This window comes from Mauremys mutica, chromosome 6 (genome assembly GCF_020497125.1).
Source record: "Mauremys mutica isolate MM-2020 ecotype Southern chromosome 6, ASM2049712v1, whole genome shotgun sequence".
In the NCBI taxonomy this organism is placed as follows: domain Eukaryota; kingdom Metazoa; phylum Chordata; order Testudines; family Geoemydidae; genus Mauremys; species Mauremys mutica.
The window spans coordinates 98916104-98931833 of NC_059077.1; the positions used below are offsets into that span (position 1 = coordinate 98916104).

Below are 15730 nucleotides of genomic sequence, written 5' to 3' on the forward strand. Positions count from 1 at the left end.
TGTACAGCTATGTTTGTCCACAGATCTCAAAGTGTTTTACAGACACAGCGTTACACTCCCCACTGAACAAGTGAGGAAACTCAGGCAGGGAGCAATTAAGTGACTTGCTCAAAGTCACACAGCAAATTAGCGGCAAGGCTGGGAACAGGGCCACAGTCTCCTGACTTCCAGCCCTACATGAGGCCCACTGCTTCTAAATGCCACACTGCACAGAGTAGTTAATGCCAAATATGCTTAGTTACCTTTAACCCTTGCATTCAACTTAAGTTTTATCTTTTATAGAGATGGGCTCACGCAACAAATTCATATCTGAATTCCAAAAACCTCCAAAGTTCAGGGATTATTCAGATCTGACGTTTTGTTTATATCCATTACAATAATAAGGTTCATCAGTAAAATTTAGATAGAGGGTTGAATTTTAATTTAATGGAAGATGTATCAAAGTCCCCTAGACTGCTTGAAATTCTCAATTCCAGCTCAGATTTTAAACAACTGCACATGTACAGGTTTTTGGAGCCACAGTTTTGGCTCATATCTCATTCTTTGCTCTTTCTTGTTTCATTTGTGTTGCTGTCTCTAAACAGAAAGTCTTTGCGAGAGATCCTTTCACAATAAAAATATAAAGATGCTTAGGGGTATTACTGTATCCAAAAGAAAAGCTGAATTTATTCATCACTGGCTAGGGCAGATCATTAGTGTCTGAGAGGAAAAACTGGGATGCCAGCTAAAGGAAAAAATAGCACCTCTATTTCATTAGTGTGTAAAAAAATGATGAAGGGACAGGAATGTAGATAGTTTTAAACATTTCCAAGCTCCCTCTTCTTCCTTTTATAGTTTAATTACATCTTCCTTCAGACACTAGTGGATAGCATGCCATGATTTTATAAATGTAAACCAGTAATAATACTTCTAGTTAACAGTTCACATTTCCAGAACACACAACCGCAAATTATAACCAGTTCACTCTGTCCTAGATTACAAGAATGAGGTTACTCAATGCACTGTTTTAAGTATTTTAACATATTTTACCAAAAAAAGAAAAAAAATAGATGGGTTATTAACTGTGTGTCTTGTTATTATGTAAACCAAGAAAGAGAATGGCACAAAGTCAGATATCTAACATTGTCTATGGAGAGCGCCACACGAGTTAACTGGTTAGATCTGCATGACACTGTCCTAGTGGACTTCAGTGGGCCTTCTGTTCATCTCTTTCCTGGTTATAAGCAGCGGTGCTTCAGATACACATTCACAACCCCATCCTTACAGACACTCTGGTTAGGGTGGGAAAGTTTTATCAATACAGAGGGCTTTGCAGTATACAATAAAAATGGTAATACTCTGGGATCAACCTAGCCTCCTCTGGGACATCATTTCACAGGCAGACCCCCTTGACCAAGAACATGGCCGTCACACATTTACCCTGGTCTTTGTAAGCCACATTGTCCCAGAGTGCAGCTTTCTTGTGGGGGTCACAGATAGAGATGAGGTCGTTTATACCGTTGGGTCCTGAAAGTTGGCTCCTGATGAATTGATGGCTTTGAAGATCAGGGTAAAACTCTGGAACTGGCAACAGAAGCAAAGTGGGAGCTAGTGGAGTAATCAAAGCCCAAACACAATACTAGTGACCTTAAAAGATAACCACCCAGGGCAATGGATAGCAAATCTCACTGCTGTTTCAAAGGGGTAAATGCTATAAAGAACCAGGATACTTCCCTTTTCCACTGAAGGAATCTGACACTGGTTTATCAGGTGGTTCAAAGCGTCAGGGTCCTGTTTGTCTTCTCATTAAGTCTTAGTGATCCGGTTTCATCAGTGATGAAAAATACGTTCCTTCTACCTCCAGCTTTTTAGGCAACTCCACCCCTTCCCACAACACAAGGATCTAGTCATGCTGCTTTACATACATCTCCAACAGACAGGATTACTGTAAATCAGTGTAGCTGGGGTTAAATGTGGAAGCAATGCAAAGGCTCTGAGATGTACAGACTGTTCACAGTGACCTGTCCTGCTGAGGAAGCAGGTTGCCACAAAAATTACGAGTTTTGCATGGCGTTTCAATTTTTAAGGCAGAACAGCAGGAAGAAGAGAAAGGCAAAGGGAAAGTGCAGCTAAAAACAGTATATATATATATTTTATTTAAAAATAATCATGGGTGTAGAGACGACATATTTTTAACCATATTCTATTATTATTCTCTGACCCATTAAAAATAATGGGCGTAGAGATATATTTTTATTTTGCGTGATGAGATTCCAACTCTACCACTGGGAGTTGGTTTATGGCTGTGACATCATCAGAGAGGCTTAGCCAGCCAACCAGAATGTAACTTTTAACAATCAGCACCCTCAGCCATTCTCTGATGAGTGCAGCTGTTCTCTACTGGCTCCGACTTGCCAGGTGTAGCAAGGATCTGTTTTTAGTAGGTGGTGGCTTAAATATTCCCAAGGACTTCCAGAGCGACAAGGCATCCACAAGGGTCAAAGTCTGTCAAGGCAGTTGGGTGGTTAATGCCATCCAGCCTCATTTAGAGTTTGCAGACTTGGAGAGTTCCTGTCATATTCAGTTGATCTATTCTGCAAAGTAAGATGAGAGCTCTTTGCAGTGGTGAGTGACTGGATTTGATGTTTGGATTGTGCAGTCAGGCTGATTAGCCAGTGTTTATTATATCAGAAAGCTCTGCTGCCTTTGATTTTATGCCTATAATGGCAAAGGAGGAGAAATGTTATTTTTGTCTCTTTACTGCAGGGATGCAGAGGAAAAGGTATGTGTATAAAATGAAAAGTTCTGAATGTGACAATTCACTAGGTTAGTATTAAAAAGTTAATTACCTGTGACTGAATAAGCGCGTTAGGAAATTCCAGCCGCTTCTTGATATCGTCTGACATTTCTGGTTCCTTTACATGATATTAATTTAGGTTCTGCAACATAGATTAAAAATATACTGTTTAGGACTAGAAAAGAAGGCATATTACACATGAGGAATAAACACAACTAAAAACTTATTACATTGCACTCAGACCGCAAGATCTAAGGATTACTTAGGATTACTAGCATCGACCATAAGGTGGTTTACTTGCAGGGCCCTACCAAATTCACAGCCGAGAAAAACACATCACAGACCGTGAAATTTCATCTCCCCTGTGAAATCTGCTGAGGAGGGGCAGGGCTGGGACGCCCCAGCCAGGGCTACTACCTACCATGAGCTGGACTCCAGCTGCTAGTCCTGGCAGGGCTGGGGAGGGATGGGACTTCCTCTTCCCCTGCAGGGGCCACTCATGGAGCCAATTCAAACCAACCTCTGGGAACCACCTTCAGCTGCAGGCAGCTCTGCAACCCTGCCCCACTTCCTGGCCCATCATGCCCCAGATACAGGAGGAGGAGTCATAAGAACAGCCAGACTTGTTCAGACCAAAGGTCCATCTAGCCCAGTATCCTGCCTTCTGACAGTGGCCAATGCCAGGTGCCCCAGAGTGAATGAATAGGTAATCACCAAGTGATCTGTCCCTGTCACTCATTCCCAGCTTCTGGCAAACAGAGGCTAGGGATACCACCCCTGTGGGGGGGGGGCACCATTATCAGCTCCTTCGCCGCAAAGCGCAGCCCCAATCAGCACCGCTCCACACCTGCCCAAGGTTTGCAGTTGGCGGAGGGGCAAATGCTGCCCCCTGCCTCCTAAACTGCCCATGTTAAAAAGAGGGGGGCCTAGCCCCTGGCCTCCCCAGTTCCGGCACTGGTGCCCCCCCACTCCTACAAAGGTTCAGGCACCCATGCCATTGCTCCCCCATGAGGCCAGCCCTGCCCCCCCAAAAGTAATGACCCCCGCACACCATGAAACCCTCACATCTGCACTGCCTTCTGCTCTCCAGTTACCCAACTCTGAAGGCAGCGCTTCCATCAGCAGCAGCGCAGAAATAAGAGTGGTAATACCACGACCCTCCTACAATAGCTTTGCGACACCCTCCCCTGCCCCCGCACAATCCTCTTTTAGGTTAGGATCCTCATGGTTATAACACTGTGAAATTTCAGATGTAAATATCTCAAACCATGAGAGTGATTTTTTAAAAGCTTATGACCGTGAAATTGACCACAATGGACCATGAATTCATTTGACACAAGAAGCAGCACAAGGTTAAGTAACTATCCCAAGGTCACATGAATGGTTAGAGTGAATAACTGAGGCAGGATGTTCCAGTTCCCTACCCCCTGGATGAACCACAACGTAGTTACCTGCAGACTAATCCTTGATGTGTCATCATCACACGCATTTGCATGTTGCAAAGCCCCAAAGGTCCTGATCCTGAGAAGTGCTGAGTGCTTACCACTCTTACTATGAGAAGTGTAGATGCACAGCAACTCTCAGAATCAGCCCATGCTGGTGAAGTGAATTTCTATCGAAGGAACTTATATGGCTCCGACTACTGTGGTATCTGTACCTTACAATTTTTAATGTATTCTTCTTCACAATACCCCTGTGAGGGGTGGAAATCTAGTATCCTCATTTTACCAATGGGGAACAGCGGGAAAAAGAGAGAGAGAGGCTAAGTGACTTACAGTCATACAATAAGTCTCTGGTGGATCAGGGAAGTGAGCCCAGGTCTCTCAAATCCCAGGCTAATGACTTAACCAAGGGACCATTCAGGTAGTCAAGTTACAAAAATTAGTTATGATAGGTGCTGGACTAACAGCCCTGAGAAGTGTAGTCCTGTTCACAGAAACTGGCACCACTGGGTTACAGCTGCACTGCCAAAAATGTATTATTTTTCCAGAATTTAAGAATAAAACCCATTGGTGATCTTAGGACCCCAAGCAGGGAAAGTAACTGAAAGGAGGGGCACACTAGAAAAATCAACAGAAGAATGCAGCACTATAGTCACTGCCGAGCTGCAGATACATAAATAACAAAATTAGGCCTTGTCTACACTGCCCAGTACAGTCACTACATACTTTGAAGATAACAGTTACACCAAACTGTTCCCTAGCATCACTGTCAGATTTCACCAGTTAAAGCAAGGATAGGCCTACCCAGCACTGGGATATGAGACCAACAGGAAGAGGTACTGGTGATTCAGTTGGCGGCTTTTTTCCTTCTTGGTACTAAGCCAACATCCCAGAAGAGGGCATGGTTTTGTTTTTCAAATGAGATTTAAAACTTGCCGGCCACCTGTGGCCATTCAAGATCCCATGACACATCCTATTCATATAGAATTGTCAACCTCAGTGTCCTGGCCTAATTCTAATTTGAGTAATTACCTGCTACCCAACTAAAATTTCAGCCTAAGTTTCTATCAGAGTTCACCTCCTAGAAAGTGATAGAGTAGCTACTATGGACTGGTTATCATGTAAATCCATCCCAGGGGTTTTGTCATTCTAGTGTCAAAAGAATGAACTGGAATGATAAAACCCCACCCACACCAGTACAGTCGTTAAAACTTATTAGCATCTTTCATGAGGAAAGATGCCAAAAACAGTTGAGTTCTTGTCACAGGAGACTTGTGAAGAGATCATTGCTGCTATCTTTGAAAAAGAATGATCTGAGGACAAAGCCACTATTACATAAGGCAGCATAAGCTTTTTTTAAATCTGTGCCAAATGTTAACAATCATCCTGTGAAAAGTGGCTGTTGTCCCAACCTGCCTCATTTTCAAACACAGAAATATAACTTGTAGCAAAGTCACATCTGCCAATAGACTGAAAATGTTACTGCCCACTTTTTAAATATATATAGTTGACCTCTCGAGGTCCCTTCCAGTCCTATGATTTTATAAAATCATAGGACTGGAAGGGACCTCGAGAGGTCAACTAGTCCAGTTCCTTGCACTCATGGCAGGACTAAATATTATCTAGACCGGGGTGGGCAAACTACAGCCTGTGAGCCATTTTAAGCCGGTCCATGAGCCGCACCATGCGTCTTGGCCCCGCTCCAAGTGCTCCGGCCAGGGCGCTGGGTTGGGGGCCACACCACGCTGCTCATCCTGACTCCGGCTGGGGCGCAGGGTCAGGACTGCACCACGCCTGAGCATCTCCTGAGCTCCCACAGCAGCGCTTTGAAGATTCTAGTGTATACGTAGCTTCTGTCTTCTCTTCTCCAGACTAAACAAAACACATTTTTTCAATCTTCCCTCATAGTTCAAGTTTTCTAGACCAGTGCTTCTCAAAGTCGGGCCACCCGCTTGTTCAGGGAAAGCCCCCGGCGGTCCACACTGGTTTGTTTACCTGACGCGTCCGCAGGTTCGGCCGATCGCAGCTCCCGCTGGCCGTGGTTCGCTGCTCCAAGCCAATGGGGGCTGCGGGAAGGGCGGCCAGCGTATCCCTCAGCCCACGCCGCTTCCCACTGCCCCCATTTCTGCAGTACTTCTTCCTAGGCAGTCATTTTCCATTTTGTATGTGTGCAACTGATTATTCCTTCCTACGTGGAGTACTTTGCATTTGTCCTTATTGAATTTCATCCTATTTACTTCAGACCATTTCTCCAGTTTGTCCAGATCATTTTGAACTTTAATCCTATCCTCCAAAGCACTAGTAAGCCCTCCCAGCTTGGTATCGTCCGCAAACTTTATAAGTGTACTCTCTATGCCATTATCTAAATCACTGATGAAGATATTGAACAGAACCGGACCCAGAACTGATCCCTGCAGGATCCCACTCATTATGCCCTTCCAGCATGACTGTGAACCACTGGTAACTACTCTCTGGGAATGGTTTTCCAACCAGTTTTGCACCCACCATCTAGGTTGCATTTCCCGAGTTTGTTTTATGAAAAGGTCATGTGAGACAGTATCAAAAACTTTACTACAATCAAGATGTAGTGCCTCAGCAGTACAACATAAGGTCAAATGTTTCTTTAAATAATAAGTTTGGCTGCAGGATCATCAATCCATGCACTGTTGATTTCAAAAAGGGACAGCTCAGAATGAACCAAATTGCTGAGATGCAACCATAGTTACTTACAGCTATTTGAACATTTGCTTTCTGAGTCCTCCAACTTTAGGCGATTTATTCACAGCGTCTTTTACATTTAAAAAGAAAAAACAATTCAAATAATTTCTCAGCTTAGACTTATATTTAGATTTTGTTTTTAAAATGCATAAAAAAATAATAAGAAATTGTTTATAATATCTTAAAAAATAATTTTGATTTGTTTTTTGAATGGACCAAGTCTCCCTTCCAGGTTGAGCTCTCAAACACAATAGCAACACTGTGCCAGTGCGCAAGAACTTGAACTTAAAAATAATTAGAATCTTACTTGCCTTGGCTAACCATTCAAATTGAAGTGCAAACAGTATAAATATCAAGCAATAAGTTTGAATCCAGTTTAGTAATATGTCCTTTGTAACAAAGGAATTTTTTTTTTTTAAATCTAGAGTGGATTGAAATTTTAAAAAATAGTTCTACATGTGCAAAAGCACTCATACAAAAAAATATATGCACATGCTTCAGATCTGTCCTTCACTACACATGATGGCCCATTCCTGCCTCTACTGAAAGCTATGAGAATTTCTCTACTGATCTTGACTGGAACAGAATCAGGTCCTGAAGGCACACCCCCATTAGAGCCTGTTACATCTTTTGGTGCAACTCACAATACAAGGAGAATCAATCACAGAATCACCAATCACAGGATAATTGTTACAACCTCAATTAACCCAAACCCCCGTTAGCTAAATCAGGGTCATGTCCCCTGGTATTTCTGAGTTACATTTCTACAAACTTACTCACAAGAGTAATTCCATTTACTTCAATGGGACTATTGTGAGAGTAAGGACTATTCATGTCAGTGTTTCCAGTATTAAATCCCTACTGTATAAAAATACATTTTATTTTATTGCACAAAGCAGATATTCATTCATACAGGAGATCAACAGAGGAAATAGATACGGTCTCTATCTTGCAGAGAGATTCATTTCTGACTACAACTTGTCAGCGGGCCACTTTTTATTATTCACGTTAAAAAGAAGTAACAATACAGGATCATTAAAAGTGTTGAATCTTCTATACACAAATAGAATCAGATGTCCCAGCTTGTAGATAAACCAGAAGTCTATTATTTGACGTAAGCAATTATTGCCTTATCTACAATAGCTCTCCAATGTAGTATGTCTTCTGCTGTAGTTAAGTATTTTATGACTCGATCAGTGACATTCAATGTACAACATGTGAACTAGCCAAGTATTTATACATTTTAGGTCAAATTGCTCATCCATCATCTTCAATGGGAGTTATGAGAACAAAGGAAGCAATATTTCCTGCACTCTGCATTAACTTTTACAGCAGTAAAGGTGAACTATAAGCATGCACTTAAGTGCTTTTCAGAATCAAGGACTTAGACCTGAATGTAAGCTCATTAGGACTGAGATTCCTTATTCGAGTGTGTCTGTAAACAGTGCTTTGCACATTCTGGGCACTATCAGAATACAAATAATGATGCAAGGGGAAAATTGAACATCACACTAGAATGAAGTAGAAAGCAACGTTCTTTCCAGTTATGGACAGATACATCTATTAATTCAGTTTTGAACTTTGTTCTAGCAAGACACTAGATCAGTGGTGGGCAACCTGCGGCCCGTCAGGATAATCCCCTGGCGGGCAGTGAGACAGTTTGTTTACATTGGCATGGCCGCCCGCAGCTCCCAGGGGCCATAGTTTGCCATTCCTGGCCAATGGGAGCTGCGGATTACGTTGACAGGCCGCAGTTTGCCCTCCACTGCACTAGATCAAAGAAACTTTGCTGCAACTGCACCCAGATTACAGTATAATAATATCTTACATTTCAATGATACCTTGTGTTGCACAAATACAGCAATCAACTCCCTACAACTGAAAGGCAGCCTCCACTGCAAAGTGCATCAGAACGAAGACCATTAATCCCCAGAACACTAAGTTGACTGGAGCATTTATTTACATTTACAGGCCTAACATGCAACAAAAACTGGTTTAAAAACTTATTATAAACAGCATTATTGGCGTTCTATTAAACTTTTACTCTCATGGGGAGGTTGAGTGGAAGAGGTTTCAGACAATATTCACTGAAGTTAAGGCTCATTAAAAGGCGAGCGTAAGCACAGCCTTATGCAGGCAAACCTCCAATCATGCAGCCAACACATTCACATCCTGACTTTAAATATGTTAATTTATTCCATTTCTGGGCTTCCCATGTATAGGTATTGCCACATACGGTGGAAACACTGTGACAATCATTTGATGGACCTCTCTGGGACCTATGCTACGAGGAGAGTGAAGGCAAAGTCTAGGAACAGAAGCATAGCTTCTACCAGTTTAACTGCTAAAGGCAGGTGACCTTATACTGCAGAAAAATCTCTGCCACAATTTATAAATAACAGACCGCAGCAAGTGGAGCCAGCAAATTCTCTCTCAATTGACCTCAGTCATCCCCTCATGCAATGCCTGGGCATGGAATGTATACAATACCCACACATAGATCTGTGTATAGATCACTAACGTTATTATGCGCTTTTTGCTTAAAAATAAGTAATCTACTGATACTGTAATCATTCAAACTACACCATTGACCTCAAGGGGCCAATGAGCATGAAAATACATACAGTGTCCTAGTAAGCCCCTTCCCTTAGTGTGCAAAAAAGAGAAAAAGAAATCGTGCTCCATTCACAAGGCTGAGTTCAAATATTTTTCTCTTAGTTCATTTTCTTATCCAATTGCATTTACTTTATGAAAATTGAAGCTGTTGAGTCAAAACTGAGCCAAACAGAAAGAAGTCAAAACAAGTGTTTGTTTTTACTTCAGTTTACAAAACAACCTTAGTTTAATACTTAATTCAAAGTCATTTGTTGACACAATTTTAAAAAACACAGCCACTAAAATACACTGTACTGTACCAAACACTGCCTTACTCTATGATGCCAAAGTCAATGTTGTCCCTCATTCCAACTGGGAACCCCAAGGTACTTTGTGGTTAAGCAGCAACTATGTGCATCAGAAGTTATTTTCCATTCTCACCTGCTAGCCAAGAGGGCATATTGCAGCCACGGGGTGATGACAAGTTCTTAAGCTACAGAACAGCTGCACTGCCACTGCATGGCCTAGGGCAGGGGTAGGCAACCTATGGCACGTGTGCCGAAGGCGGCACACGAGCTGATTTTCAGTGGCACTCACACTGCCTGGGTCCTGGCCACTGGTCCGGGGGGCTCTGCATTTTAATTTAATTTTAAATGAGGCTTCTTAAACATTTTAAAAAACTTATTTACTTTACATACAACAATAATTTAGTTATATATTATAGACTTACAGACAGAGACCTTCTAAAAACGTTAACATTTATTACTGGCACGCGAAACCTTAAATTAGAATGAACAAATGAAGACTTGGCACACCATTTCTGAAAGGTTGCCGACCCCTGGCCTAGGGAAAGGATTTCCTCCCACTCACACATCACTTTAGCACAGGGGTTCATTAGCCTTTTCATAGTGTGCACCTTATTTCACGGAAAGATTGACCCAGAGACTAACTCCCCTCCCCTTTAGGAGCATACGGGCCACTTCCTCCCCCCTTCCCAATAATGTAACATCCACATGGCAACTACAGCAATTGCTTATATGGACAAGTAATACACCTCTACCCCGATATAACGCAACCCAATATAACACGAATTCGGATATAACGCAGTAAAGCAGTGCTCCGGGAGGGGTGGGGCTGCACACTTCTGCGGATCAAAGCAAGTTCGATAAACGTGGTTTCACCTATAACACGGTAAGATTTTTTGGCTCCCAAGGACAGTGTTATATCAGGGCAGAGGTGTATTAGAAATTATTTAACATACTTTAGCTGTCTTCTAATGTGGAAACAAGGAAAAGAGCCAGCACCATGTGAGCCGTCAGGTTTCTATGAACGAACAAGTACTTAGCAAACCACTATGAAACACTGCTCTAACACACATTCCAGGTTCTCAGACTGTGCACTGGGGCAGCATTTGGCCTCAAACGAGTAAGAAATAATCAAGTTGTTTCAATCTTTAAAATACCGTGAATGCTATGTAATTTACTATCCCACCACATCAGATGCTGAACTCTTGCATAGGTAATATTTTATAAAAAGCCAAAGTTAATAGAGCAGTAGTCCCTTAAAACAAATCCACCTAAGCCCCAATAAAATATCAGACTGAGCTGGAAGTTATTTCCCCCCCATGCTTTTCCTCCAGAAAATAGAAGCAAAAATGCCATCATATTTTCCACAGGAAAACAATTATTCCCCTTCCCAATACTATTATAATACTAGGTAATTTTGCATAATTGACATTCATTTACTAAATAAAAGCAGGGAAAGCAGTTTAGACCCAAAATTGTTTGTCTATGAGTCAATACACCCCCAAGTCTCCTAAGTGTAGGTCAGCACCCTGCCTTGTTAGCAGTAAGTAATTAAATTTCAATTGCCCTGGCTGGCCCTCAGCTACTGGACAATAAGATTTTTCCTAATATGACTGGTGAAGAGGCACTTTACATACATCAAGCAGCTAGAGAGCAGGAGTAAAAAAAACCCCACAAGAGCAAAGAATAAATAAAGAACACAAGCTATAGGAAAGACTCCTGTTTGTTTTTCCTAATGAAGCCAACTTGCATGAGAAGTATCCCGATACATAATAGATCAACACATTGATAAAACTGTGAGGGATGGCCAAGACTAGGTCAACTCTAACAGAAAGGACGATTCTGCCCTCCAGACCTAGGATTTGTATTGTGATAGTCTGCAGAAAAATAAATAAAAAACCCACCACAGTATGTAAGTTAAACAAGACTAAATGACATCATAGAAAACATTCTATTTGGATCATTCTGATAGTAGTTCCCATACTTCCCCTCATACTGCTTTCTACTTACAGGGAGCATTTGAATGAAATCAGAATCAAGGTCTTTGTTCAGTCCTGCATTTCTTAGTAACAAGAAGTCCAATTTGACTTCCAAAGTTGTTATAGGTCTAGTCTACAATAATTACAATGATTTGTTCCATTGAGTCAGTGGCAAAAACATCAACTTGAAAAGTAGTCAGTCAATCTAAAAATAAATGAGTTTAAAGTAGTTTTGGATACTACATAGGCACCTGAGTTCTTCCAGCCTATTTGCGATCCTAGAAAAACATTTCAAAAATAGGAAAATGTGATTGTATCTTCCCTTCCTGTAAGACTACATCCCACCCCCCCAAAACACACATATACAAAACTGAAGAACCAGGGGAAATGACTGTATACACTATATACTATCAAATGCACAAAATAAACATAATAGAAAAATTAGATAAATGTATCTTTTCTAACCCTTTGCGGTTATACTTATAACAAGAATAGGTTCACTTTTTCAAGAAAGTAAATTGACAACACCTCTTTAATTACCAATATAGGCAGAATAAAATCATTTTACACACTGTTAAAAAGTGAGTCATGCTTTGTTGAGCTAAAGCAGCATTCCATTAGCCATTAACAGTATAGGGGAGGGGTAGTCATTAAGCAGACCATGGGCCAAATCCAGACCGCCAGATGCTTTTGAATGGACCATGAAATCTTTAATTTTTTTTATTTTATTTTTTTACTTATTATTATTATTGTTGTTATTTCTGTATTATTTTCTCTGGAGTTTGGACCTTGACTGTACATTGACAAAAAATAATTGATTACCCCGGTATAGGGCCATACCTCACAGCTGAATAGGGTGACCAGATGTCCCGATTTTATAGGGACAGTCCCAATTTTGGGGTCTTTTTCTTATAAAAGCTCCTATTGACCCCCCACCCCCTGTCCCGATTTTTCATACTTGCTGTCTGGTCACCCTACAGCTGAACTAGAGTCAGTCACACTATCACACTCCAAAAATCCTACCCTTAGACATGCTGAGGAAGCACTTGGCCAGCTGGTGGAGGGGGGGGCGCAAAGGTGGCTTTAGAGCATTCTTACTGATCCCCAATCCGAAGGGTAGCCAAGGGCTGTACAAAATTGTGCCCTTCTGTTTATGGCTTTAAAAAAAAATTAGCAAGTGGGGATTCCCCCAACAATGCAAGAGTGTTCCAGCCACATCCCTCTTCAGTATGAGCACTCCCTATGCTAAAGGGCCTGTGGGTGTGAGGAGTGTAGAGACACTATGCTAGTTCTATGCCAGTGGGGGAATTCTCCTTACACTAGGAAAATCCCCAGGTAGTTGGTTTAAACTGGTTTATCAGCAGAGCAACACAAAGCAACCAAATCAGTGGAGGATCCAGCTCCAAGTCTCAATCATAGTTTATTGCACACACAGTGCTGAACATATTTTTTGTCCTGTCTACACTTCAGTTAAGCCATTTTCAACTCCAGCTGAATGGGACTCATAGCTGAGAGCCATTTATCCACAGCAGGTTGATTTTTTTAGGCTGTGTCTACACTGCCAGTTTCAGCGCTAAAACTTTTGTCATTCAAAAACACCCCCCTGAGTGACAACAGTTTTAGCACTGAAAAGCGCCAGTATAGACAGTGCTTTATCACCGGGACCGATAAAGTTACCACCCCTCATTTGGGGGGGGGTGTTTTTTAATCACCAGAAGAGCTCTCTCCTGGCGATAAAGCGTGTTTACACTGCCCACATCACAGCGTGGCCATGTTGTAACGTGGGCAGTGTAGACAGACCCTTAGAATACAGAGGTTAGAAGTTTACGTGCTCCTGCCACCCATTCCTCACTCCAGCCACAATCTGCACGTGTCAGAATTGCTATGGAAATGACTATACCACAAATACAAGAGTAGGATGGAGAATAAGTAACAGGAGCAAGTGAATTTTTCAAAAAACAAAGAGGTCCTATGTCCACAGCAATATAAAACTGATAGAGAGGAAAAGACTGAAGACATTGTGAATGGTCAGATTTATTTCTAAATTTGTAGAATGCTTTTAATGGTTCACCGTGTTTCCCACAACAGCTATTAGATTGACAATAGTCCTGACTTTGACAGTCTGCCATGAAAAGGGGGGTGGGAAGGGAGGAGGAGTACAGCATCAGAAAGGGCTCGCAGAACAGGTAGGGTTGCCAACCTTCCAGATTTGGCTTGGAGTCTCCCAGAATTGGTATCCATCTCCCAGTGACTACTGAAAGCAATCCAGGGCATTTTAATAGGCTATTTAAAAAAAATGACATTATGTTGTGTTGGGGGAAAAAATCTCCCGGAATAGCTTTCAGTCGGAGCTGGGAACTCTAGAGTAACAGGAAGTAGTAAGACTTTCTACTTGCTAGGCTGAATGTGCATTATTCCTATTACAGACAGTTTGCAAAGGCAGGATTTGCAACCCAGGCCTGTGAGATGGGGTGCTCACTCTCAACTCCCACTGAAATCAACAGGACTTGAGGCCTCAAGGCAACTTTTCAGGCGAGGGCACTCACTTGGAGGCAACACCCTTGCTTGTCTAAGGATGCGGCCACCTGAAGGAGATGACACGCAGCAAAATCTAACCTGCGACCGCAGCCCGAGAGGCTTTTAGACCCGCATATACACACACGGGGGGGAGGGGGGAGCTCTCCACAACCCTAACAGGAGAAAAACAGCCCTGCTGCAGTTGCACCTCGATGTTTTGAAAGGCGCCCCCACAGCGCGGGGAGGGGGACCTGTCTTTCTCCAGCCCCTCGCGGTCAGACCCGCCGGGGAGCAGCTACCCCGACACCCAGCACTTCTGCACCCATTTCTACGGCTCCGGGGCGCTCTTTCCAGGGCAGACCCCGGGGGACGCACCAGATCCACCCCGCATCACGGCACAAAAGCGGGGCGATTTGTCAGTTTCAGGCGCCCCGCCCACCGCAGCCTGGCAGCCTCCCAGCCTACGCGGGAACGCCGCAGCCGCTGGCGCTCCAACGGACGCCCCAAAGGGGCAGAGAGCAGGCAGCCGTTGCCCCCGCATTCTGGAAACCCCACTGCGCCGCTTACCTGACTTAGCCTCCCGCCCCGCAAGCTGCAGCTACGTTCCCCGACCACGTGCCACCGCAGCGTAACGCAGCAACGTCAGTTCCCTCCCCCCTGCTGCAAGGCAAAGGAGAGACTGTAGCGTGAGATTGTGCTCCCTGGGCGCGAGGCAGCCCGGCCAGAGATCCCGACATGCGCACTTGCACCCATGAATCCGCTGCCCTCACCCTCTGATCCACCCCAAAGAGACAGCGCACACGGCAGTGCGTTTCTGAGCTGCTGCTGGAAGCAAAACCAGGAGCTGGTCTAGCCCAGAGCACACGGCATGTCACGTGCTTCCCCTTGCCCCGGTGGTGTGCCTTGTGTTTTTAGTACAGGTACAGGGCTAAATTCTGTTGTTACACTCTTGCAATTGCAAGCCCACTGATTTTGATGGATTTGACAGGTGTTACCAAGAATAGAATTTAGCCCAGCCCTAATCTAAAGATAAGTCTCTGCCTGACCATTAAATTTGGATCCAGATCCAAAATGTGGGAGCATTTGGATTAACAGTTTTGCATTGGTCCATTATAGAGATATGAGCTGACCACAATGCGCAGAGCTAGATGCAAACTTTCCCAAAGTCCGGATTGTTTGGAACTAGGTTTTTGGTTCAGGACCCTCGTTAGGTAAAACATACTAAAAAAAGTTATTTTTATAAAATTTTCACAAAATAAAACAACCCTGACAATTTCTGTAGGGTTCAAAAGTTTACAGAAGGATCTGTTCCTATATAACAAACATTTTGGAAGGGATATTAAACTTTCAAGGAGTAAACCAATCTCTCTTAGAGGTCAGGATAAAATCTGATGTTGG

At 43.0% G+C, this 15730-nt stretch overlaps 1 protein-coding gene across 3 annotated transcripts in view; it reads right to left on the reverse strand.

Moving 5' to 3' along the window:
• FOCAD (focadhesin) overlaps positions 1 to 15027 on the reverse strand; it is a 190689-nt gene extending 175662 nt beyond the window's left edge. Inside the window, exons 1-2 of one of the 3 annotated variants that reach the window (XM_045020370.1) lie at positions 14900 to 15027; positions 2829 to 2918 (exon numbers count right to left, since the gene is read on the reverse strand). In XM_045020370.1, the coding sequence (XP_044876305.1) occupies positions 2829 to 2885 (57 nt within the window). In that variant the 5' untranslated portion in view covers positions 2886 to 2918; positions 14900 to 15027. Of the gene's footprint in view, positions 1 to 2828; positions 2919 to 6948; positions 6966 to 14707; positions 14821 to 14899 lie in introns of those variants that run through there. The other 2 variants (XM_045020372.1, XM_045020371.1) reach the window with 2 other exon arrangements.
• Between the last annotated feature and the right edge of the window lie 703 nt (positions 15028 to 15730).